The 25,758-nt window shown below is 39.4% G+C and overlaps 1 protein-coding gene across 2 annotated transcripts in view; it reads left to right on the top strand.

Annotated features, from left to right (window-relative positions):
* The window catches only part of AFAP1 (actin filament associated protein 1), a 58,505-nt gene extending 38,273 nt beyond the window's left edge, over positions 1 to 20,232 (top strand). Inside the window, exons 9-17 of one of the 2 annotated variants that reach the window (XM_009074726.1) lie at positions 2,922 to 3,133; positions 4,567 to 4,712; positions 8,173 to 8,290; positions 9,739 to 9,996; positions 11,758 to 11,872; positions 13,317 to 13,481; positions 14,436 to 14,626; positions 15,349 to 15,510; positions 19,726 to 20,232. In XM_009074726.1, coding sequence (XP_009072974.1) covers positions 2,922 to 3,133; positions 4,567 to 4,712; positions 8,173 to 8,290; positions 9,739 to 9,996; positions 11,758 to 11,872; positions 13,317 to 13,481; positions 14,436 to 14,626; positions 15,349 to 15,510; positions 19,726 to 19,752 — 1,394 coding nt within the window. In that variant the 3' untranslated portion in view covers positions 19,753 to 20,232. The remainder of the gene's footprint in view (positions 1 to 2,921; positions 3,134 to 4,566; positions 4,713 to 8,172; positions 8,291 to 9,738; positions 9,997 to 11,757; positions 11,873 to 13,316; positions 13,482 to 14,435; positions 14,627 to 15,348; positions 15,511 to 19,725) is intronic. The other variant, XM_009074727.1, reaches the window with a different exon arrangement.
* Positions 20,233 to 25,758: the final 5,526 nt, after the last annotated feature.

The following is a 25,758-nucleotide window of genomic DNA, read 5'->3' on the forward strand; positions in this document are numbered from 1 at the left end:
CTTAGGCTAGGAATTAGAAGAAGGTTGTTGGAAAGTGGTCATGTCTTTTATAATAGATTGTGCTATGGTTTTATTGAATAGCAGACAGCAGTCGACTGGCCTCAACCAAAGTGATTTGAGTTTAATTATGGGTTTCTGAAGTGGTACATATTGGGCAAAATGAGCTAACAAATTTCTAGTAAGCTATTTTAACTCCCAATTTTCATTACTCCATATGACAGCTGTAGTGCTTGGCAGCACCAAGGAAGTGTATAAAAAGACTTGCAGAAAATAGTTATGTTTTGTATCTTAGCTGTTAAGGTTTGCTCACAATTTAGGACTTTGTGCAATGCACTTAGCTGATGTCCTTACAGCTTTGGTATTTTAAAGCAATGCAATGTATTTACATTCTCCTGTTTGCATTTTGGTACTCCAGTATTAAATAACACTTCCATGCATGAATAAGATTGAAACCACCTTTCACCCAAGCCCTTCCAAAAAAAATTTCTGTACTAGGCTTTGAAGCAGTAGCACCAGATTCCGAGTTTGAATATGCACCTTTCCCTTTAATTGACTAGAAAAACTTTGGGAAACTCAGAAGTCTGTGATTAGGCCACAGTTGGCAGAACTCATCAGAGCATGAAGTGTGATAGATGCTCGCCTAAGGTGATAGAAGGAGATCCATGGACCACCAGAGAGAACTTCATAGATCACAGGTGGCTTTCAGGCCACAATTTGGGAATCATTCATATAAGCAAACTTTGATTAAATAAGTGTGTATATATATGTCTATGCATCGCCTAAGTACGGATGTGATTTATCGACCAAAAGAACAGCTGGGAAAAGCTGTGTCCAGCCAGATGCATGGTCCAAAGCATCTGGCTTCCATAACAGCTCAAACTTCCGGGCTCTCATACTCCATTGATTACTCTGTATTATGTGAGACGTTAACCACAGCTGTACAATGCAATTCCTAGTATTTCTATCATTATTTTGGATATGGACATAAATACAGCCATTACTATTTGCTGTATTTAGCTCTACTGAACACCACTTGGAGATTTTATAGGAAACTATATGTGTTTAAGGTTTGGTCAGTACAGAAAGTCTTTGCAGAAGGAGTTTCTCACCACCAGAAATGTGACTCAGTCCAGTGCCCTCTGGGGGGCTGCTTCATAGCTGATTGCTTTTACACTTTAAGAAGGCTCTGCCTCTCATGAACAAAGGTGAAATCCCAGCAGGGCTGCAGGGGACACCCAGCTACAGTGAAAACTGCACCTGCACTTAGAGTCATGGGAAACCTCTTCCCTACAACATCAGTGGTCCTAGACTGCCTAGGCTAAGCTGAAGTACTAATGCCCCAGCTGGGAACACACTCAGGGCATTTCAGTCATGTCAGCTGTTGAAGGTTTAAGCATATGTGGAAGGAAAAGTGTGGGATTCTGCTTAGTTCAACTGAAGTAGGAATTTGGGGAGAACTTTCCTGAGATGTGCATTGGGAACAGAGGGGAAAAGGTGCTGTCTGAAAAAAAGTACTCTCACTTCAAAACAAGCCATCTGGCTTGCATGTGAGGGGTTTTTCATTTCTAGGGATTGTAATATAATGCACAGCAATACAGTTTTGTTACAGGAGGAGGGAGAAGAGCTGAAGAGTGTGATTGTCACAAGGAGCCAAATATCGAAGGATTGCGTACATCCTTGGGGTTTTTTATAGCACCTTCCAAGATGTTCCCTGTTCTGATCTGCTGTATCCTGTTGGATCACACATCAACATTGAAACCATCATGCTGGAAGGAAATTCCAGAAAAATTAATAATAAGTCATAGTTTTAATGAAAACCAAAGAGATAGCTCTCCAACAGGATTAAATTAAAATCAGATCTGAGATAGAAGACAATTGTTGAACCTACTTTTGGCCTTTGCAAGATATCATTTATTTCCCTCGTAGCCTGTTTGGAAGCAACAACATGCTGAATTCATGTACTATTTGTAATGTGAATACAAAAGTAAAATTAAATTTTTTTTCATTCCCAAACTAAATAAGGCAGGAAAATTGGGCATTGCTTTGGTTGTAAGATTTGAGTCTGGAATGATTGTTGCTATGGCTCAGCAAAGAAAAACCACAAAACATTGCCCATTGAATGATGTTATATGCCTAGACATTGTATTGATAAAGAGTGTGACAAGAAAAGTAGATATTCTTCAAAGGCAATTTGTTAATGACATTTTAGTCTGTTATAAGGGAACTGTAGCATCCCTGAGGGGGAAAAATAATCTTTGTTTAAACTTTTGTCTTAAAGTTTAGCTAAATTTCATACATATTTTCTTCTTGAATTTTAAGCCAGTATTTTTCTTCACAGAGGTAGCAATCTTTTAAATTCTGGTTTACAAGTGCTGCAAACCAAATGTACATTTTTATTTCAAAATGAGATTAGAAAATAGATCATCAACACTTGTGAGATCTTTAAAACACTGCTTTTGGGTGTTAGAGCAGGTAACTCATTGCCTATTTACGTAACACGAGCTGTGATTTTCCCAGAAACTTTTGGTCCAACACTGCTATCAAAGCCATTACCCACAAAGAGGCTCTGTGAGCTGTGTATGTACCTTTTTCTCACTGTCCCTTTCCTGTTCTTACTAAAGTCCTGAGAATTGGTGTTCTCCTGCTCATCCAGCTGCTGCAGTGTCTGACACAGAACAGCTACTTGCATGAGAGCAGGATCACATGTTTATATGCCTTTTTCCTACATTACTAGCACAGTGAAAGTTTTCATTAAAAGAAGTGGGGCATGATCATTTATTTGTCTTCCTAAAATCCTTTGGGACTACCTATTAGAAGAGGAACAAGTTACTTAAGTGCTGGCATTACATTGAAAAGTTTCTATTCTTTTTCTTTTCAAAAAAAGTCAGAAGTAAAATATCTTACATTTCGTTTCATTGCAGGATATCTCAACGTGCTCTCTAATAACCGTTGGCGCGAGCGCTGGTGCAGAGTGAAAGACAATAAACTCATTTTCCACAAGGACAGGACAGATCTGAAGACACACATTGTTTCTATCCCTCTCCGTGGCTGTGAAGTCATCCTGGGACTGGATTCGAAGCATCCCCTGACCTTCCGCCTGCTCCGAAATGGGCAGGAGGTCGCTGTGCTCGAGGTGCAGTGCTTGCTCATGGCTAGGACTTGTAGGAACACCCACAAGCTAAATTAGAGAAGCACTTTCATACAACCTGACCAGTCAAAGAAATAAACTCTAGAATAATATTATTGCAGAACTGAATAATAAATACTGGAAGGAGAAAAGAAATATTGAGAGTTGTAGACAAAGAAAAGAACTGAGATTTAATGTAGTTCAGAAGTCTTCTCAGTAAGATGCTTTTCTCTACACTGACCTTCCCTTGACCTGCTACTAAAATATCCCTGCTCCTTTTATAGGCATACTTTTCCATCAAGGATATAATTACTTTGGGTAGATAGCTTAGCAATAATTAAATAATAGATCACTGTTGATGAGAGCTCTAGAGCTCTTAACTCTCATTTGTCTGCTATTTATGTGAACTCCTTTTGCTTAGTCTGTGTCTGCATTAAGGTAATTGTGCTGTAAGGAAATACCATGTGCCAGCACCCTGTTGTGTGTTGTGACACACCACGTGGGTACACACAGCTCCTCGTGCTTCAAGGTCACACCTCACCCGTGGTATGTCAGTCAGGATTTCTGTAGGGGCTTTATCCATCATATTTTAAAACCTGACATGAGAAGACACTTAAAGCCAAGTCTAATGAAGATATAGGAAGACTTTGACACCTTTAGGTTTCTGACTACAGGTCATGTTAGTCTCCTGTCCTTGCAACCAGGCCTGTTACCTGAAAGCAGTTCAGAGAAGTTGAAAGACTACAAAACAGCTCAAAAGAACTGTGAAAGGCAATGAAATAGTTAAAAAAGAGAACTATAGAAACTGCACAGTTTCCTTTCCCCCTCCCAAATTTTATCCATTATTTATTTTGCTGCTGTTTAACTTTTGGTGACTTAAAGCAAAATATGAAAAAATTAAAATTATTTTAATAGTATTCACATTTTTATTTGTGCCATTAGGAAAATGAATGCCATCATCTAGATGAATTTATTGAAACTCTTCAAAAAGGAACATTGAAATCTCACTATTTCACTCCCTCCTCCCTCTTGTTTCTAATTAGCAGTAAGGTTTTCTTTTCAGGAGTCATGCTATCTGAAATCCCCCAGCTTAACACAGGAAAGTAATAAGCTTTCAATATTCTGAAGTCTAAAATAAGCATTGCTTGCATCTAAGTCCACTAGCTTTAAATGATTATTTTTTCTTCTTGTTTTTGACAATTGCCTACTTTGTATTACATCATAACTGATGAGCACATAGCTTATTAAAGTGCACTCCTTCCAGTGCAGCAGACTTAATAAGAAATCCTGGGGTTTTAGGAGTTGAGCAGAGTGAAGCCAGAATCTCTCATACAATGGGGTAGCAATCTGTCAGCCAAGAGGAATGCGCCGTTTTGCAATAATGCTCAGCTCAGTGGCAGAGCAAAGACCTGACCTACGTTCTTGCCCTCTCCTCACAGGCATCCTCCTCTGAAGACATGGGCAGATGGATTGGAATTCTGCTGGCAGAAACAGGGTCCTCGACAGACCCCGGAGCTCTGCACTATGACTACATTGACGTGGAAATGACGGCAAGCGTCATCCAGGCAGCAAAACAGACATTCTGGTGAGAGGTGTTTGTCTCTAGTGCTTTGAGAATTTCTATCCATATGTTGACTCCACTGCCAACATACCTTATCAAAATCCACGTCCCCCTTTGCTAGGTATCGAACTCCTGAAGTGCTTCAGCACTGCAGCATGTTAGATGTGTTTATGATTATTGTGTTGGCATCCTGCTAAGTGCTGTAAAAAATGCAAGGCACTATGCAACTTTACTCAGAGCTTTACTAATTTTTTCAGTAAATCCCCTTATCAAATGCTATATTTTAATCTTTTATATTGCCTGAAGATTTAGAACAATCAGTATCCAAATATGCTGAAATATGCATCTGTGTAATTCACTTTTATCTATTGGCTGCAGTTGCTGTATGTATAGCCAATATATGCAGCATATTATTGGCCAATATATGCTGCACACTAAAAATGTATAGCAAATTGAAATCTTGGATAGTCACATTCTCAGTGTTTCCTTCTTGAGTGCTTTTTGATTAATTAAAAACTTCATAGAGCTCACCCCTGTCCAGTTAATTTCTGGGGTTTAATTTAGAAACTGGCAGTTGGGAAAGTGTCTAGGGTGCAGTGTGGTATGGTGAATTCCCCATTTCTGATCCCGTGCTAAGAAAGGTAATGCATGTGTAGTGATTGACATGTTTAGGCATTCAAGTAGACTTTTTTGCAAAAAGACTGTCATTTTTCCTTGGCTAGATGAAGTTACTTAGAAAGGGGAGTGAAGAAATAGTTGGGACAGGTGGGATGCCCTGCTGCAGACATTCCCCATGGTTTCCTGCAGTCAGGAAAGTGGGTGGCCAGAAGACAGTTGGCAAAGGTGTCATTCACTGCAAAATGAGACACCCCACACAAATTTGGAATCTGTGTGACTTAATACATTAGAGAATCACATCCCATCTGCCCATCATGACTTTAAACAGACTGAAAAAAAAAAGGTATAAAAGTTTCAGAGTTTTCCTACAGAAGATCCTCCTGCCATTAGAGAGGTGCCAAGAGTAGTTTAAAAAGAGTAAATGCACAGCTTTCAGTCAGAATCTGTTTTGAATGACTTCTGATAGAAATCAAAGTGACTCAGTGTTACCACAAGCCCAGTTTTGTGAAAACCAGATAATTTTGATAGAATTAAAATGCACTTAGCATACAGACTTATGTTAATATTTGTTTAGAAGTTAATAGGGCTCAAGAAGTTTATCCTGTGTTGACATGTATTTTTGCTTCAGTCAGCATCTAGCAATAACCACATTTAAGAGAAATAGAATGGTAACCTTTTCCCCCTGAATACTGCATAGCTTTCCTTTTCTGCAAAAATGTGATACTAATTGGAGCCAAGTGAGAAAACATATGCAACTAGACCACATGTTAGAAAGGAATGTCAAACAACTTGCAAAATAACAGAATTCCCCTATTAAGAATTAGTTTAAATTCATTGGGTGTCTTCAAGAGCCTGTAAGGACTTGCTGATAAGCAACTAGAGTAGCTGTCTGCTGATTTTCAGCTGCTCTTAGTAAATGAGGAGAAATTACAATGATATTTAAGTGTTAATAAAATACTATATTTGCCCTTTATAGAATGAATATTCAGTATTCCAAATTAACTGCAGTTGCCATTAAAGCTTTGATTATCACACAGTCATGTTGGTTTGTTGGTTGTTCATTTCCTGAGACTGATGCTTTGCAAAACTATCGTCTCTTTGTTAATAGTTCCATCAATTTCCTTTGTCTAAATCATTGTCTAAATCATTAGGTGTCTAGGAGCAGCTGAAGAAAAAGTGCTTCCAAGCAGGTTTGCTCTATTTCCTTTTCCATCTAGCAGTTTCAGAGTGCAATTAAATTACATGAATGCATCTGAAAACAGGATTATCGAGGTTTAGTGAAATAATGCTCATGAAGTGTTTGCAGATACTTAGATAAATCTTAGCTTTCCTTGGTGGTGGAAATAGTACAGGTGCATCAGATGTCATTAATGAATATCCCAGTTTTAAGACATGGTTATTGTGTATCACTCTCATTAAAGCCACTTAAATAGAAAAAAATACAATAATTATATCAAATGCAGTTCCTCAGACCAACCAGAAACACTTGAGCAATGCTCTTCATTAAGAATAGTAAACAAATGCAACCCTGTAGTAATGTCTAATAAAGTATGAGATATGATAAAGTTAAAAACATTTTCATTCTGGGCTTTTTGTTGTTAGTTTGTTTGAAGTCAAAGAAAGCTTCTGTGTTATGATTATTCCATCCCCATACTGCCCTGAAAAATTCACACCAGGCTGGGCAGGTCTCTGAGCCTCGGTCTCCTGTAGCTCAGGTGAGCCCCAGTTCTCTCTCCAAATGAGAAATTCAATGGACTCCATGTTATTCCAAAGCCAAAAGAAAGCAACTGTTGAAACCACAGCATTCCTGAGCTCCTGCCAGTGCTACAGAAGACCCTCTCTGCTTTAGCAGTGCTTTATCATGCTTTATGAATGTCAGCACGGAGTCTGAATAGTTCCATTGTTTGGGATCAAAAACTTTGTTTTGCCATTCACGTACACCTGAAGCTATAGGAATTATTTGGTGTCTCACTCTATAGCTCATTCAGTTCCAGGAGTTTCTATGAAGGAAAACTCACCCATGGGGTCATTATTGCTATTGGGCACAATTCTGCCATTTTCTGTATTGTTAGAACTTTGCAAACCCATTATAGACCATGATATCTTGCACATGCTCTGCAGAATTCCAGAAAAAAAAAAAAAAAGGCTGTAGTGTTGATTGGGACAGGATAAGGGGGAATTAATTAAAAAATAGATATATATATATCCCTTTTGAAGTTTCCAGTGGACTCAGATCAACCATGTGAAACAGAGCAAGGATGAGCATATAGAGTATTTGCATGCAAAAGTACCCAGAGAGAGTTGGGAAGCACAGTGCCATACCCAGCCAAACATTCTGCTATAGAAAGGAAAAATTCCCAGATTTTGAGGCAGGATTTATTCTGGAAGTTTTTGATAGATGTGCTAACTTAGATTTCACTGAAATTCCACTCTTTTTTTTTCTCCCAAATTTTTGCTGGATTTGATTGTTGGGACTCTCAGTTCCAAGGTTTGAATCCCCCTGGGAATACCTGCTTCTTCCCAGTGCAGACAACAAGGGAACATTTGTAGGACACTGGCAAGCTGGTGTATAACACAGATCAGCAGGTTCCCATGTAAACATGCCACTGAGCAGCCACAGCTGTTGCCCTCCTGGCCTTCACACTGTCATATCCCCACTGTAAGAACAGAGTACAGGAACATATGTTGTAATATTGGCTGCTAGCAGCAATGTGTGAATAGCAAAGGAAGAAAAACTGTCCTGCAGAAAGTGAGAAGCTATGTGCTTCCAGGCTGCATAATCAGACGCAGGGAGCATGCCACTGAATCACCACTTAGACTTAGGTTTAAGTGCTGGGTTTTATTATTTTTATTTTGCTTTATTCAGTTTCATGAACAGGAGAGTTATATCTACAAATCCATACCGGGGAAGCACTGCCAATGGCTACGCCTGTCCAAGTGGAATGGCACTTCATTATGATGATGTTCCCTGCATAAATGGATCGGTAAGAATTGAATTTGCACAGAACAAATGGTTTGCATGTGTTGAATGCATGGACATCTGAAAATTATATTATCTAAAAAGCCCCACTGGGCAGTTTCCAAATGAACTCATATTTTTTTGACTGGGGGCTGCAAACTCCTCTCACACCTACAGAATAGAGGGGGCATGGGACATATTGTTTACATTAACCTGCACATGAGCCAAAGTGCATTTAGAAAGCAGTTGCCTGTTGATGATTTGTTGCCAAGTCCTTAAATACAATACTCACTTGAGGGGGTATTTTTTAGATCCCATTGTACCTGGCAAAATTAAGGACTCAGTTACACCAGGCACTTTTTGATGTCTATTATAAAAAAACACCAAAACTCAAACAATTCTCAGTCCCTGGGACTATATTCCTAGCAGGTACTGTTCCTCCCAAAGGAGAACCACAGTGGTCACTTCCCTATTCATAAATTGCAGAGCTGATCATAGGCAGATGTGTAAGAGGATTTAACACATAGTGGGTGCTAACCCACAACAATATGTGGTCCTCAGGAAGATTTACAGGGGAGCTACAGCCCTAGTCAGCTCATAGTCTGGGCTGCTGCACAAAGTGCCCCACTGACGGTGAACTCAAGAGGAATTAGGAGTTTTGAAGTGTGAAATGGACTGGACATTCAGTGCTCCAACATCTTAGTAATGTCAGAAAGATGTTAGAAAGCCCCTTTTGGGAAAAATGCATAGTCACATGTGTGGTGAGCAGTCTTGGATGTGTTTGTGCCTTGGTACCAGTAGTATATCACCACAGCCAGGATGGTTAAGGAAGGACATTTGGCAACCAGGTTGGTTTCTTTTGTGAATATGAATGAATTACTGGACTAATGCTGCTGAATTTTCCATTTCTCTAAAAATTAAATAAAAAAGAAGCTGTTTTAACTCTTTTAGCTCACAATAATTCTCCATCAAATAATACGTACTGCTAGCATACCAGCAGCAGGTATTCATGGGAAAGACACAAAGCCTGAACAAAACAAAAAACAAAAAAAAAAACAGAAAAAAACCCTCTTGGCTTCTGCTAAGTGCTAGACCATATTACTTCTAACAACTCTTGCACCAGGTGTAATCCCACAGATTCATCCCTGTAGCCTATGAGTATGTCCCTGTTAACACAGTCTGCTTGTGCCCCTTGGTACTAGAGCTACCAACTGAAGGTGCAGGCCATGAAACAGGGAGGATGATAGGTTTGCTCAGGGCCAAGGCTGTGAGCCACGCAGTGCAATGCTTCCTTTGCACATGGTGTCCTACCTACCTCTCTCTAAGTAGTTTGATTTAAGTGTAGGCAATAAGCAAATGCTTGCCAAGCACCGAGGGCTCGCTGCGGGCTAAAGCATTACTAATGTTTTAACTTCACCTAGGAGGGTCTGCATGGTGTATTGTTCACTAACTGCCAAAGTGTATGTGTTGCAGTGGGAACCAGAAGATGGCTTTCCTTCTTCTCGTAGCAGGAACACTGGAGAAGAAATGCTTTATGATAATGCAGGCCTGTACGATAACTTGCCGTCTCCAAAAATCTTTGCGCGCTATCCGCCAGCTGACAGGAAACCCAATAGGTTATCTACTGACAAACTCTCCTCTAACCATTACAAATACCCTGTCTCATCCAATCTGTCTTCTGCTCAGTCTGTCACTAATACCTCTGCTGTGGGGAGGGGATCTACCTCACAGGTACTGTACTATTTAATACTTAACAAAGCTTTTTATTTGTTGGCTGTTCTGTTCATGTTTGTTTTGTGAAGGTGCTGTTTAAGTCCTTTACTGTTAGCACTGCAGTGCTTGGAGTTTAGTCATGAGCTCACTGCAAGTGAAACAGGTTTGCAAAGCTGTAAATTCCAATGTGAAAGTATTGGTACCTGGGAAAGGCTTTCCCTATGTGTTCTTGATGACTTACAGATTGTGAATAATAAGTAAAAAGTAGATGTGACCTTCCACACTTAACCTGAATGCAGGTCTAGCTGCATTCTGGCTCCTTAGGCAGTGATGAATTATTAAAAAAAAAGATATAAGTGAAATACAACCTGACTGCAACAGCAAATTTGGCTCATTGGGATTGTACCAATCTCTATATTGTATATACTGTCATTACATATTTTGAGAATATACATATGTATCATAACTTGATGTTATACAAATTATGTTGTGTATAGTTATATGTACCATATTTCAATTACTGCCTGTTATTTTCTTCCCCTGAAACAAAAATAAGCCTATGTGTATGCAGCTTTCTGAGGGTGGTTCAGACTTCTGTACCTCAGCTGGAACATGAAGTACAGAGCAGATGAAGCCCTGTGTGCTCAGCCCCAGTAGCAGATGGGCAGAGCCCAGCAGGGAGGCAGAGCAAGCCTTGCTCACAGCCATGCCAGGGACCTTCTCAAAGCCAGTAGCCAGTCCCCAAAAGCTGGTCATTGGCATAAACCTGTGAATGTATCACAACCATGGGTGATTTTCAATCTAATCTGACGTGGAAGAGTTAGATAGGTGTTTCCCTTGTACCCTTCATATTGTGTGTTATCTCACTTCATCCTTAACAAAAACTTCAAATTGGAATATTAGAATTCAGTGGAGTTGCAGAATTGGAGGTAGACATGAGGAATAAATTACTGCAGCAGCAGGCTTCTCAGTGAGCTCCCAGTTCAGCCCTCACAAGCTTTTGGAAGCAGGAGAACAGTGCATGGCACACATGCGCCCTGTGCTTGGCTGAGGCATCCTCTGTGGAAACACTATGATTAGTCAGGACAGTGCTGATCTTCCCAGGGTTCAGTTCATTGCAGGGAGTGCTGTAAATGGAAACCCCTTGAACATGAAATGCTCTGTTCCTGGTAATCTTCTGAGCTTGTCTGGCCATCATGAGAGGGTTTTCTAAGTAAGAAAAACTTTTAATTAGTAGCTAGAGGTTGTACAAGGGAAAATGGATATGTTAATTCCTAACATTTTAAAACAGTAATACTTATATTGTTGAAAAAAAAAATCCATGCACCGCAAGGCTGGCAAGGTCATATAGTAAATAAGAAACAGTGTTGAATTTTTTGTGTGGTAAACCCTGATAGGTTTTTCTGTATGAAATTGACTCTAACAAACTTGTGTTACTGTACTGTAAAAGAATTTTTCAAAGGTACATATTTTTCTGCCTTGCAATGGCTTTCTTCATACTGTAAATGCCAGTTTTAAATACCTTGGAGACTGTGATGCTACCAGAAATTAAGAGTTTATCCCCTTGTTATCTTGTGATTGCTGGCATGGCTCCCACTGAACAGGCAGCTCTCAGAGACATCTCTGGAGAAAGTGTTGTCTCCAGCTCAATCAATGCACTCTATTAAGGCTCTCTGAGCAAGCAGCTTTCTGTCAAGCTTTGCCCTTGATGAAAGGATGACTCTAATGCCAGTGGCACAGGAATAGCTGGAGCCTATTTGTACTTTTGTTTTCAAACAGTTTAAAGGCAAGAAGCCTCCTGTGACTACTAATGGCATCACCGGAAAAGGGAGAACTTTAAACAGCCAACCCAAGAAATCTGAATCAGTGTCCTGTGTGAAGCGCACGGCGTCGAGTAAGTATCTCTCCTCACTGCTGCCTCACTTGGGAGTCGAGTCATGAGGATACACAGAATAGCTGTCATCTTAGCAAAGAAGATAAAGAACCACTGTGGTTCTTCTGTGGCTGAGAGGCCAAGAAGGATATTCCCACCAAGACTTTGAATAGGAGATACTGTGTGCTTTGGTGACTCCATCCTCCAGCCACACCAGAGGATAAAAGCGTGTCATAAAGAGTGATATATAGGAAATGTGGCTGCAAAGTCATGAGGGCAGCAGGAAGGGAGAAAAAAAAGGGATAATGATTCTTCATTTGGGTCAGAGAGGAATTCTGTATTCCTGTTAAAAAGGAGGATGAGGAGCTGGGATAGACAAAGTGGACTTACTCTTATCATTAATGAAAAAGAAGAAGGTAGAAGACAACTGAACAGCTCAAATGCATTCTCAGGGAGAGGAGGTTTCAGTTGGTGCGTGGCACATTCAGGAAAAGAAAATCCCTAACATGGATTGCAGGAGAAAAGACAAAAAGGACCTATCATCATGTTTTTAAAATATGGAGTCACAATCATGGTTTTTTCTAGAGAACAAATGAATCTGCCTTTTTAATCTCATGATAAAACTTCTTAAACTTTTAAGAATTCATGGCTTTGATGGCAACAGGAAAAATTTCGGTTAGACTTTAGGACAAAAGTAAGTAGCTTTCTAACCATGCAGGTCATTTGGTGCTGGAAGTGACAGTTGTGGGAGTAAAGGCATCTCAGTTACTGAAGACTGACTAAAACTGGTTTGACAACTATTTGTCAGGAATGATTTAATGTCCTAAAGTTTGCCTTCAGATATGCAGGCAGACAAAGTGATCTCTTAGCTGACCTATTTTCTTTGAGTCTGCAACTGGAGCAGAGGTATGCAGGGGGCTTGGACATAAATCAGAACACAGATACACGTGAGCCACAAAATGAAAGCATGAGAAGTTTAAAAAGGAAAAGAAATCTCTCAAGAATCAAAGAAGCATGATCATCTTTGTATTCTCTTATGTCAGGTGGGAAAAGACGTGCCTTCAGCACTTGAAATAGAAATGGAAACCAGCAAAAGGGCAGACAGGTAGTTTTTTCTCTGACCCCTTCCAATTAAAAATGAAGGGTTCATAGCTAAAGAGCTGCTGAAGCCAGTGAACTATACAGAAAGGCAAGGCCATTTTTCAAAACCAATGCACTATAAGGTAACTGGTGTCTGTCATCTTCCCTGTGTAAATGCAGAGAACAAACTGTCTATCCCATATTGCTGTAGCTGTGCTGCAGAACTTGGCAGGAATCATGGACCTTGAGAAAGAACCAGTGGAAGAGAAATGGCAAACCAGTTTCTTAAACCATGACATGCTTCACGTGATGTTCGGTCTTTGGGAATATTTCAGTGTTTTACTGTTAGTTTGAACCCTAATTAACTACAATCCAATACGTACAGATGCAGAGCAGTACAAATATGGCAAGAATCGTGTGGAGGCAGATGCAAAGAGGTTACAAAGCAAAGAGGAGGAGCTGCTAAAGAGGAAAGAAGCACTCCGGAATAGGCTGGCCCAGCTCCGAAAAGAACGAAAAGATCTACGTGCAGCCATTGAAGTCAATGCTGGTATGAGGTGCTTTTTGGTGCTGAATTCTCACCTGAGTAGGCTTAATTATCCGAATAGCTTTGTAGGTTTAGGTCGGATATTGGGAAGAGATTTTTTACGTAGAGAACGATCGGCATTGGAATGGGCTGCCCAGGGAGGTGGTGGATTCACCGTCCCTGAAGGTTTTTAAGATGAGACTGGATGTGGCACTTAGTGCCATGGTCTAGTAACCGTGGTAGGGTTGGACTTGATGATCTTTGAGGTCTCTTCCAACCAGGTTGATTCTATGAACACTGTGGATCATGCAGAGTCCTCTGGTGGATGGTCCCAGAAATGAGTCTGGGGGTGCTTCTGAGGTTTTTGGTTGTTTATGATCCCTTCTAAGACAGGACTGCTGTTTCTCACACCAGTGTAGTTGAGCCAGTTATGCTTTATCAGAACACATAAATACCCAGTGAATGTCTCAGTACCGTCCCCGGGGTGGGGAGTGGCAGTTTTACACTTGAGCCACTTGTGTAAGGGAGGAAATTGGCATGATAAAATGCATTATCCCACCTCCAAGGATCTGCTTCTTGCCAGCCTTTCATCTTATCTGGCTCAAAGAGATAAACAAAGGGTTGGTTTGTCTGGTCATCCTGGGGTGGTGGGTGCCCCCACCCCCCACCCCCTCCCCGCTCCTGGGCTGTTCTTATGCAGACCAGAGGTTTTTCCACTACACACTCAAACACTCAGAGTGCAAGCCTGACCCAGCAAAGCACCCTGCTGCTTTTGCAAATGGCCAATTGTTCAAGTCATTAACCTTTAACATTTCAGTCTCTCACATGTTGCTAAGAAAAATGTTTTCTGTAAAGTACATAACTTTTTTTGTGATGTCACTGTTATGTAGAGATCTTGTTCCTTACTTCTTTAGAAAGAAAATTTTCTGTGTCAAATTAATCTTCTTATTGAAATAAAAATATTGCTGTGGATGACAGGCAGGAAGACCCAAGTGATTCTTGAAGACAAGTTAAAGAAGTTGGAAGAGGAGTGTAAGCAGAAGGAGGCCGAGCGTGTAAACTTGGAGCTAGAACTGACCGAGGTGAAGGAAAGCCTTAAGAAAGCCTTGGCTGGTGGCATCACACTGGGCTTGGCTATTGAGCCCAAGTCAGGAACATCAAGCCCACAGGTATGCAAATCCATTAAACATGCAAATCTCAGTACCATGGGCTAGGAGCGCTCTGCCTTCCCAGCTCCAGCAAAAATGAGTGGGAACTGAGAGTTTTGTAATGGTTTATTAAACCCAAGAAATAAGAGCAGAATTAATTCTGTGTTATTTACATTTTCTACAGTAACAAGGAGCAGGTAGATGGGGATCACAGGCAGTATGTGTTTGGATAGTGTGCAAGAAGTAGCACCTCATTATCCTCAGTGATTGTAAAAGTGCAGGAGCTGAGACATTGCTCTGTATTAGGGAGATTTAAATGCACCAAATCATCATGCAGTGAGAGAGACCTACTTGTGCTGGTTTCTTATCAATTACTGTCACCCTTTGCAAGGGCTGTATCTCACGTGTTCATGATGGAGCACAGCAGTCCTGACTTGGGCTGTAGATCTGTGTCCAAAGCAGCCATCAGAAGGATCAGAAAGGCATGCATCATTTCCTTCAGTTGACCCAACGTTGTTTAATTACAGAAAGGAACTTCAATTATCATCACAGAACACACACACACACACACACACACACATATTGGTTTGTTTCTCTTGTTCTAACCTCTTTTTCATTTATCCATCATTATTATGAATATGTTTTCTTAAAAAAAACTATCTGCAGTTCTAAATCTACATAGAAAATATTGCCCATGTGACTACTTGGAGGAAACTCAATATAGGCTTTTCACTCTTCATTAGTCTCCAATTTTCAAGCACCGAACTTTGGAAAACTCTCCAATCTCCAGCTGTGATACCAGCGATACTGAATGCTCAATACCTGTGAACAGTGCAGCAGCTCTGAAGAGACCTCCCTCAACAAACAATTCTCCATGTCGAGGTCATGTTCTTCGAAAAGCAAAGGTGAGAAAACTGTTGTCTCATTTTCTTGACTGTGCTTTTTCATCCTTTCTTAAAAAATCTTATTTAGCCGTAAGAAGAGAATGTCTAAATTATTTGTATCACTACATAAATACTTCTGATTTTGGGGAACCTTTTTCAGAAGAATTGGTAAGTAGTTTGGGAGACAGATTTGACTCTATTCTCTTGTTCCGTGTTTTTCTCTGTTTCTTTCTAGATTTGATTTCCAAGGTAAGTGTTCTGTGGTGTAGCCAGTCCATCTATCCACTGTTCTGTGTAGCAGAGAAATTAGAAGAGCACTGTTAGAGTAAGTGATTGGAAATAATACAAGATTGGAGCTGATCTTTGCCAGTCAGTGCAAGAACAGAATAGTTGTACATTACAATAACCGACAATGTGCTGTGCAAATATCTACTCTTAATGTGCATTTAAAGTAGAAACTGAATTAATTTAATTTAGTCTCACTAGTAGCAGGCTGTGACACCTGCTGGTTTTTGGTCCTCTTATATTGTTACAGTTTTCTCATTTTTATGTTCTAGTTTAAATGGGACTCAATGACTGGTCTAAATTTGCTAGCAACATAAGTGTATGGGCAGCACATAACCAAGGGTGATGCTAATAGCATTGGGCCTAAGCTTTTGTTGATTTAGTATTTCACTGATAATTGTAATTATAAACAATAATAGTCACAAACACTTTGTCTTTCATGCAAGCCATTTCTTTTTTGTTTTCAAAACTTTGACGTTTTCTGTATTGGGATTTCTACAAGTAACCTTTGTTACATGTCTTCATTGACTATATACATTTACAGTGGCCCAGCATGAGCCTGGCAGCTCAATGTACTAGATGCTGAAAAAATCAGCATCTCAACAATTATTATAAATTTTTCTCCTGTTATACTTTATGTGAGAGCTTTCTCACCCTTTTACCACCACTTCCTCCATCCTTTCCCTGGGCATCAACTGCTTTTTCTGCCAGTTAACTCGATTCATTTAAATTCAACTAAGAATAATTATATACAGCATAATAGGTTTCAGTTCTAATTATCTTTGAAGTTTGCTGCTTGTGTTTCAAATCTGAAGAAGGATTTATGTGCTCTAAAGCTTATCTATGTATTCCAATTATACCTTAATTTGTCTCATAAAGATATCATCTGACTGTGAACATTAGCACAGTGTTACTCAGGGAATGTGGACTAGCAGAGCACAGTCCTTACAAACAGGAGCATAGATTTGTGCTGGACAGGCACATTAAATCCAGCTGTAATCATTACAGCTGGAGAAATCAGAAACCAGAGCACTGTAAAAACCTAAACATTTTTGGTGTAAAGAATACCTTCCAGCTGTAGCACATTTTTTATGCTCAGCATATAGCATACAGGAAAAAAACATGTTGCATTGTTTAGTATTGCTGCCCTTTGGATGGCACGATAAGTTGGTCAAGCTCTTTGGTAGAGGAATCTTGGATATAGGATTAGGCTAATCAAAAATGATATGGAGCTACTAAGCATATTTCCCATGCTGGGAAAAAAACAACTCAAAGTATCCAATTCAGCTTTAACAGCTTTTTCCTAAAACCTCATGCACTAAATATTAGGAGTGAAATTTTGCTGAACTAGATAGTGCAACCCAAGCTGCAGTCACAGCCTGTTTGCAGGAGCTGCAGCACACCCTGTTTTTCAGGGAGAGGTAGCTGTACATGTGTGGGGGTGGAATTTGGCTCTCAATCCTTTTGGCCTTTTGCAGTTACGAGTGAGCCCAGGCCTTATAGATGTGGCTAAGGAAAGGGCGTCACACGTGAGTATCCCAGAGCAGAACTTGGCTCTTCACACATGGATGTCAGTGCAGTATGTGGGAGTGAGACACATTTCACGTCTGTGCTTGTGCTTGCATCTTCAGCAGCTGGCAGGTCTCCTGATGTTAGGAGGGAGCTGTAGAAGCATTCAAAATGTCAGATTATGGGTTGGGTTTTTTACTTCCTTGGTATGTATTTGAATGCACTGAATGCTACTCTTCTTGCATGGAGGATGCTGAAGCCTGTCACCAGCCACATTCATGTCTTCACCTTGCTCACCACCCAGCAGCACCTCAGGGCTCTCTGCTGGGGCAGCTGCTGCTGCTGTGCCCTGCACATCCCACTCAGATGGAGCTGGGGGCACAGCCAGGCCCAGGAGGGAGGCCAGGCACCTGGGACAGCAGGTTTGGAAGCTGTGCCACCAAAAGCTTTCTCCTCTCAGATGCATTGACATGAGAAGGAAATGCATAGAGAAGTGATAAGACAGATCTAGTGTTAAATCTAAGAACTAGCAGCAATTTGGGCATTAACTCTTTAGGACATACACTCTATATATACACATACGTGCATACATATATTTGGATTATTTAAAATTTCTGTTTGTATCTTTGAAATTTTTTGAAAGTAATTAGGCATATTTTTAAGGAGCCAGAAGGCATTTTATTTTGTTAATCTGTACTTGGCTGGAAATAGAGACTCTATTAAAATACAGAAAACAATATTCTGCCTTAGCACTCCTAGAGAAGTAAAATGATCCTAATATCCTTGCTGTACAAGAAAGAACACTTATTTGAACATTTCACATGTCAAATTAATTTATACAACCAAATGGTGATGTGCAGCAAGGAAACTGGAATTATTATTTCTGATTTACTTTCAAAACTGTTACACTGGTGAATGTCAGAAGCTTGGATTTTTCTTGCATTCAGGGACTGGAGAAGAAAAGGAGCTCTCCCAGTCTCCCAGCTCCCATTCAGGCTGTCAGTGTTGACTTAAACATTCTTTCATTGGAGTGAACCTGCTGCAGCAATGAAGAAGTTCCTTTTGCACCTGCAAAAGAAGCTTCTGCTTTCAAGGCTTATTTAACATAAAAAATTCTCCCCCCAGTTGCTAAGCCACGGACTTCCTTTAGAGCTTTGGTAGCATATACGTTGGAAATACACACTTAATAGACTTACCAATCTAGTTTTTAACAATACTGTGTTTTAAGTTTAGATTTAGCATAATTTGAAGAGTAAGACTGAATATTTAAAGTAGATTGTGTTTTAATAAAAGCACCATTTAAATGAAGAAAAACCCACAAGCATCGAAACAAATAAGTAACTGTCTACCTGCTTTAAACCCAAGATATTCTTTTCCCTTATATTTCTAAACCAGCCACCAACTGTGACCTTTACTGTTGTTTTACAGCAGCTGAAGGGGTGTCATGGTCAGCAGCAGAAACAGCTATTTACATGCATAAGTAATGGTTTTCAGTCCTAGCTCTTAAATGCTGTGGAATGAGTGTTAAATTGAGGAATTCAGTTTGGGAGCCAAGTCAGCAGGCTGCCTGCAGAGTGTGTCTGCAGAGTAGATGGGGTAGGAGAGGAATCTGCAGCCCCTGTGTACTGTTAGGAAATACTGTAGGTGTCACTCAATAGCCACAAGTTTTATTTGGCTGGGTGTTGAGCTATAGCAATCTCCTGATTTTCACTTATGGAGCAGAAGAATTGGCAATGCCTTGCTCTGAGACAAATGGATGAAAGCATTATAGATTACATGTTTTGCTGTGGGTGTTCATGTCCTCAGCTAACAGGTGGGGAAACTGAGGCTCAGAAAGGCAAAGTGATTTCTTTAGCTTGCCAAGAAAGAGCTCAATTTGGATTGTATATAAGGGAAACAAATGCGGTGCAAACTGGCTTGTTTCTCTTCACCCTGCCTGTTAGTCCCTGTGCCTCAGTAGTATGCTCTTTTTAGCCACAGAAATGTGTCTACCAGGAGTTTTGTAATCAATTGAAGAGCAGTAAAGCAATCACTTAGTGTCAGCTCTGAGAGATATGGAGGATTTCCTGCTGTCTCATGCAAGTCAGTTAGAGAGCCCTGTGTGCTTAAATCAGCCTCTCCCTTACTGAGTGCTTTGCACTGACTGTGGGGTGTGAATTGCTCAGAACCCTTTGCAGAAAACAAACTTGGCTTATTTGCACTGCACTAGAAAAAATGTTGCCCTATATAGTTGCAGAGGGTGGAAGATGTGTACAGATGCTATCAGGACATACCTGTTAGCATTCCCTAACTAATTTGTGGGCAGAAGGCTGGATCCAGCAAAGTTAATGGAACAGCTGTTATTGACCTCAGCTGGCTTTGGCTTAGCAGATCTGATGACATCAGTGAAATATCCCGATTTCTTTAACATTTTCCATATCTTTTTTTTCGCCCCCTTTCCAGGAATGGGAGATGAAAAATGGAACATAAGCATAGCAAAACCACTCACTTTCTATAAAGGCCTTACCTATTACGGACCAAGACGTAGGCTGCAAAGGATTCATCTGAATGGTCATATCAAGCTATACAACATAGGAAGTTTTATAATTCTGTTAAGTTCATGGTAGCTTGGCGCTAATTTGCCTGTATTCCCTCTACTGTATTGCTGTGTAACTACGTGTGCCCCTTTTTATTAGCTGTAACTCCTTGTTTCTGACTTCATTGATAAAGAAAATGAAGACTAAAAGCCCCAAACCAACCATAGGAATTAAAAAGGAGCATAAAGTCACCAGCTGAAAGTTTACTTTGCTGAAGCAGCACAGAGCAGTAATGTTCATTACATACCATCAGACTGCCTGGACACTGCTGAAAAATGGTGTCTAAAGACCAGTGTGAAATCATAACTCTTACAGATTAAAACTGACTTTCAAGCTCTGCCACAAGGTCTTACTCATTAGCAGTCACTTTGCTGTTAGCTGTTCACGTGGCAAAAGAAAACTGAAGAAATGTATTCACAGAAGCAGCAAGGCCATGAAGGCAGAAACCCTGCAGTGCCTCCATCTTCTGTGCTGCTGCAAGACCATGGGATGACACAACTCAGCTGTGAAGCATTTTTGGGATACTTTTTAGACAGATGCTTTTGTCATTGGAAGATAAAAAGCTGCCAAACTTTGAAAAAAAAAAATGCAGTTTTGTACGTTCTCTTTATTGCTGTTCTGAAGCACCAGTCATTTTCAAAGGTCATGTTCTTGAACTATGACTTGTTCTGGATTTTTTTAAAAAGGCAAACAGGTATTTTTAGATACTGCTTCTTTTCTATTTGAGAAAGAAAACATAATTGAAATTAATCCTCCACAGTAATGGCAACTCAGAATAACTTATGCAGTCAGTCTTGTCTTGTTTTTTATAATATAGTATTGTTAAACTTGAGTTATAGAACACTGCTGTACTTAGTTTCCTTTGTCTTTTCAGACCTCAGCTATTACTTTTGAGGAAGATGGACTGAAAAGGTGATGATAATTTTCAGACTTTTATAAACAATTTTACAGAGAATTGGGGATTTTCTCAGACAGGAGTCCATTTCTGTTTACTAGGAAACAGCATTTTATAATTTAGTCTGTAAAATTATAAAAATCTGTCTTTCTTTTGTCTCCATCCATGTCACTCCTGAGAAATTATGTGCAGTAAACTGCCAATTGAAGTCCTTCAAAATCTCAATATTGGCTTTAAAAAAATAGGAGAGCCGGAGGGAACATATAATAAGTTGGGTTCTTTTAAGTTGGGGTTTTTTAAGCCTTTGGAGAGCCTTCAATCATACTCTTAAGATGTTTTTCCTCTTCAACTGTGAGGAGTAGAAAATGACTTTAATTAAAAAAATTAAAATCCTACTCATATTTTGAGATAATCACAGATGTTAGAGCTGGAGTCTTGAAAATTAGTGAAGACTACAATTAAACCCACAGAAGATTGCAAGACAGCAGATATTGAGGATCGCATCCCTTTGTGGCCCAGCCTATAGATTATCTCTTACCTTTCGGAATGGGTGTGTGCAACTCCTGAAGGGTACACTGGGATTCTCAGCTGAGCTGGGGATGCCAGAGGACTTCCTGCAGGAGCTGGTGGGATTTGAAAGCACAGAGCTATCAAAAAGACCTGATAGCTTCCAGGAGACAGGGCTGTGTCCTGTTTCCAACTGCAATTAGGGCCAGGGATCTTAGAGTAGAAATGGGGCCCAGCATGAGAAAAGGCTCTTTGCTTTTTGGGACTATGTACAAAATGCCACAGGATTGCAGATACAGTAGGAAAGCAAGTGTCAGTGTGGTTATCACTGAAACCACAAGTTTTGAATATTATTTTAGGTCATCTACTTACTAACTCTATAAGTGGAGGGCACATTCTATGCTGTATGACTATGGACTAAACAGCGTCAGATTCCCATAAATAATAGCAGAAACAAATTTGAAGCAAAAGTAAGTTCATTTAGGCTTTTTATTTCAAATTAAGTTATTTATTTGTATATTTCAATAAATATTTAATTTATGTCTGTACATATTTATAATGCAAATTAGGCTTTTAGTCAACGTTTGCAATGATGGAACAGTTGCCATTAAGAAGTGGTCCTGCATGGAGTAATGCAGAGGAGTCAAAAAGCCAAATCATTTGTCTTGTTTACCCAATATCAGCATTGTATCTTCCACCCTCTATATCCCATGGGGAAAAAAAAATATTCCTTGGCAGGCACAGGTTAGAATCTGTGCCTGAGATAGATGTGTGCAAATTACTGCCCAAGCAAACAGAAATTTTGTGGTGCTGAGGCCATGCACACAACCCCAGCCCCAGCTCTGCCGTAGGTGCAGGTCACCCTTGGCACCTCTAGCACCCACTGCAGCAGGGGCTGCTGGCAAAATGAAGCATCTTTCACTCTTCCTTCAGCCAAGGCTTCATAAGGCCACCACTGCCCCCAGTACGTGCTGCAATTCTATGTCTCTGTTGTATAAATACATCGACACCGTCACAATTTGCAATCGTCTATTCTATAGAATGGCCAAGGATTTGAAAGGAAGAAAAACCAAAAAAGTTTGGGAAATGAGCTCTCTATAGACCACATTTGGTGCTGTGAAATGTGCTCTGTTGTCTTGAATAGTTCTATTGCTGCACAATTTTTTATACAGAACAACAGAGCTTGTATTTTTACCATTTTTAGATTTCAGGATCACCAGGCAAAATCAGCCATAGAGCAGCATGACTTTTGTTTTAAAGGAAAATTCTTGTATTTTGAACCATTTCTGTGTCTTTTAATAAAACATTACACTTGTGCTTCCTCACCAAATGCCTGTTACTGTACCAGGTGCTTTATTTTAATAATTTTTTGTTAATGGGTGATGATTTTTAAAAAAACCCAGACCATAACTTTGGGGGATCAAAGGTTTTTTTTTGGTTTTTGTTTTTTTTTTTTAATGAGATGATTGTGGCAATTTTGATTTTTTTCAAATGGAGAATATTAATTTAGTCTCAAGTTTTGTTAGACACTTTCAAATTAATTGGCCCAGGGTGTATGTTGTAAGATAATGTTCTCATATTAAGAATGTAATTATTTGCTTATTGTATTTTTTAAAAAACAAAATCATATTTAAAAAAAAATCTCTGTGAAAAAAAAGCATGAAAGAAACATGAAAAAAGTTTTTGTTTTATTTTTGTTATTGGATATGTTGGCAGTGCCCATTACAATTGACTGTAAATATAGTCTTTCTACTGTATTTCTCAATGTATTTAATTTTTTTTTTGGACACACATTCATGGAAACTTCTGTTACAAAAAGAAAAAAAAAGTCCAAAATAGACCCACCTTCAAATGTGTGTCTTAGTAGCTTCAACTAACTTTATGCCTTTCTAGTTTATTCTTCAGAAAGTCTTGTGGTGTGTGACAAAAGACTGGCACCTGGTAGGTGCGACAGATCCAAGACCATTATTAATAAAGTTACCTGTCAAAAAAAGTTTTTGCATTGCTGTTTCTTGGTATTTGTCAACATAAGAAGTTGGTGGCTTCTTAGAAGGTCTCCTGCAATAGCCAAAACCTCAGCCAACCTCCAATTGCCCTTTCCCAGTCGGTTGGAAAAAATGCTTGGACAGGTTATAGTGAGTATTTTTTGGTATCAGTTGTGTCAACATTTAACTGAGCAATGACCTTCTGCAATTTGAATGCAGTCTAAGAGCTCACCCAGCAATGGAAAGTGGAAGTTCAGTGTATTCAGAGCTCCTGGCAGCAGTTACAGCTGGCCTAGAGTAACTGCATCAGTTTGCTTTGATGTCAGCTTCATTAATACATTCTGTACAACATTAAAAATTACCCCTAAGAAATGAAAGTGAATTAAAATCAAACTGAGCTGATTATCAGGCTACTGAAAGATGAATATAGCAATTCCTTACAGATGACTGACAGATGAGATTGAGAAGTGTTAAGCCATAATTACTCCTTGTTGCTTTTCTTAGATTTAGCTCTTGCTCCCATTACACCACAATTATTACCAAATGTAGAAAGCAGGAAGCTTAAGCAGAAAATATATTCCATTTTCCCAAACTGAGGGAACCTATATTATAAAGCAGTTAATTGGTTTCCTTTCTGTACTTGCAGCCTCCAAGAGCATAATGGAGTTTAAATAGTTAGGTCCATGTACTGCATAGTAACAATTAGGGACAAAAATAATAAATAAATCAAACCAAACAAAAATAACCATAACCAAACAGAAAACCACAACAAAAAAAAAACCCCAGCCTGGCATTATCGTGTGGTCTAAAATGCAGCAAGTAGTTTTAGCCCCTGTCTGACTCACAGAACTTGCACAAGCAAATAGCAAAAACAGAGAACCACCTGCATTGCTGATACAGGGAAAAATGCTCTTGATATTACAAAGAAATTCAAGGGGAAAACAAAGATAAGGTCACTCCCGTGTGGGAAAAAAGTAAATCTTGAGGAAGAAATGGAATATATTAAAAGGTTATAAAAATCAGCACAACAACGGGGAATGAAATAGTCCCTGACACTAACAATACAAACTCAGGGTATCAAAATTAATGGTTCAAAACAGGTTCAAAACAGCTACACAGAAGCACTTTCACTCACTGCCCAATTCAGCTACAGAACTTGTTACAGAATTTTACAGATGCTAAACAATAAAAAAATTCATGGCAAAAAATAATGGCTTGAGGCTATTAAACACAAAGCTACCTGCTTCAAAGGAGAAAGGGCCAGCACCAGGGTGGATGGAGGCTGGAAGCATGTTCTGCTTCAGTGTCCTCATGTGCTTCCCCTGGTTCCCCTGACATATTGCTGTTGACAAATGAAGCTGTTTTCTGTCACAGATGAGTATTTTTTCCTACCAGCAGTTACAAAAATACTCCCTTCTATAAAACAATGTACCATATTCTTTCCAATTTGACTGTTAAAGCAATCATCTGTCTTAAGATCAAGGCAATGATTATTAGAAAACTGAAAAAAGTAACTCATTTCAAGGATATTACTCTTCAATAATCTCTCCTGATGACAAGGAAATTATTTTTCTATTAGAGTTTGTAGAATTACAACTACATGGTCCTGAGCTGAACTTAAATGAAAACCTTCATTCCTGGTTTCATTATTAATTTTTAAATAGACTGTTAATTTGTGTCACTGAATTATGCCTGAGAAGTTTTATTTTTTTAACCTGTGTTTTAGCATGTACTGCTGCTTTCAAAATTTTTTTTACATTGGTTCATGGTATGATGCTGTAATGGTGAGAATGGATCCTTTTATCAGTTTCAAAATTCACTGAGCAGCATTTGTAGCATTTTGCTTCAGCTTTTGAAAACCATGAGGGTCAGAGTGCAGTAGTGTTTTCACCACAGCTGCTGGATTCATATGAAAGCAAAGCATGTTTCAAGGCATAATTCACAAAAAGTAAAAATGGAAAAGAAATCAGTGTCTTAATGAAAAACAGGAAAAAATATTGGCTGGGGCTTATGCCTCAGAAGTTTTATTATAGAGACATAATTTATGATGATGTTGAAACCAGTTAAGCTTAAAAATAGCATAGCAATTAATACGACTTTGATGAGGACAGCAAAGGAAACAAGTGAAGCGATTATCATACTCTTTTTTTCCATGGAAATCAGTTTCTGAAGTAAAGTATCCCTTCAGGTTAAGTATTAGCAAGTTTCATTTGGTGTCTCATTTATGGGAACAGCTTGGCTGTGTCTGCTCTTACTCCTGCCCTTCCAACTCAGGAGCTTTCCTCAGAACTAGTGGAACATCCTTAAAAATAAGAGACTTTAGGGTTTCTCTTAGTTTTGATCTTATTTATATCAGAGCACTAAATTTGGAAAATGAAATGTCATTTGAGATTCAACAGGCTGGTTTCGTAGAGAGAAATTGCAGTTTAAAGTCTCAGCTAGCCACAGTATAGGATTAGAGAACCTAAAAAGACAACCATTGAAACATTTCCTAGCTGAGCTACACAAGTAG

The sequence above is a fragment of the Acanthisitta chloris genome, unplaced genomic scaffold, assembly GCF_000695815.1.
Source record: "Acanthisitta chloris isolate BGI_N310 unplaced genomic scaffold, ASM69581v1 scaffold3455, whole genome shotgun sequence".
NCBI lineage: Eukaryota > Metazoa > Chordata > Aves > Passeriformes > Acanthisittidae > Acanthisitta > Acanthisitta chloris.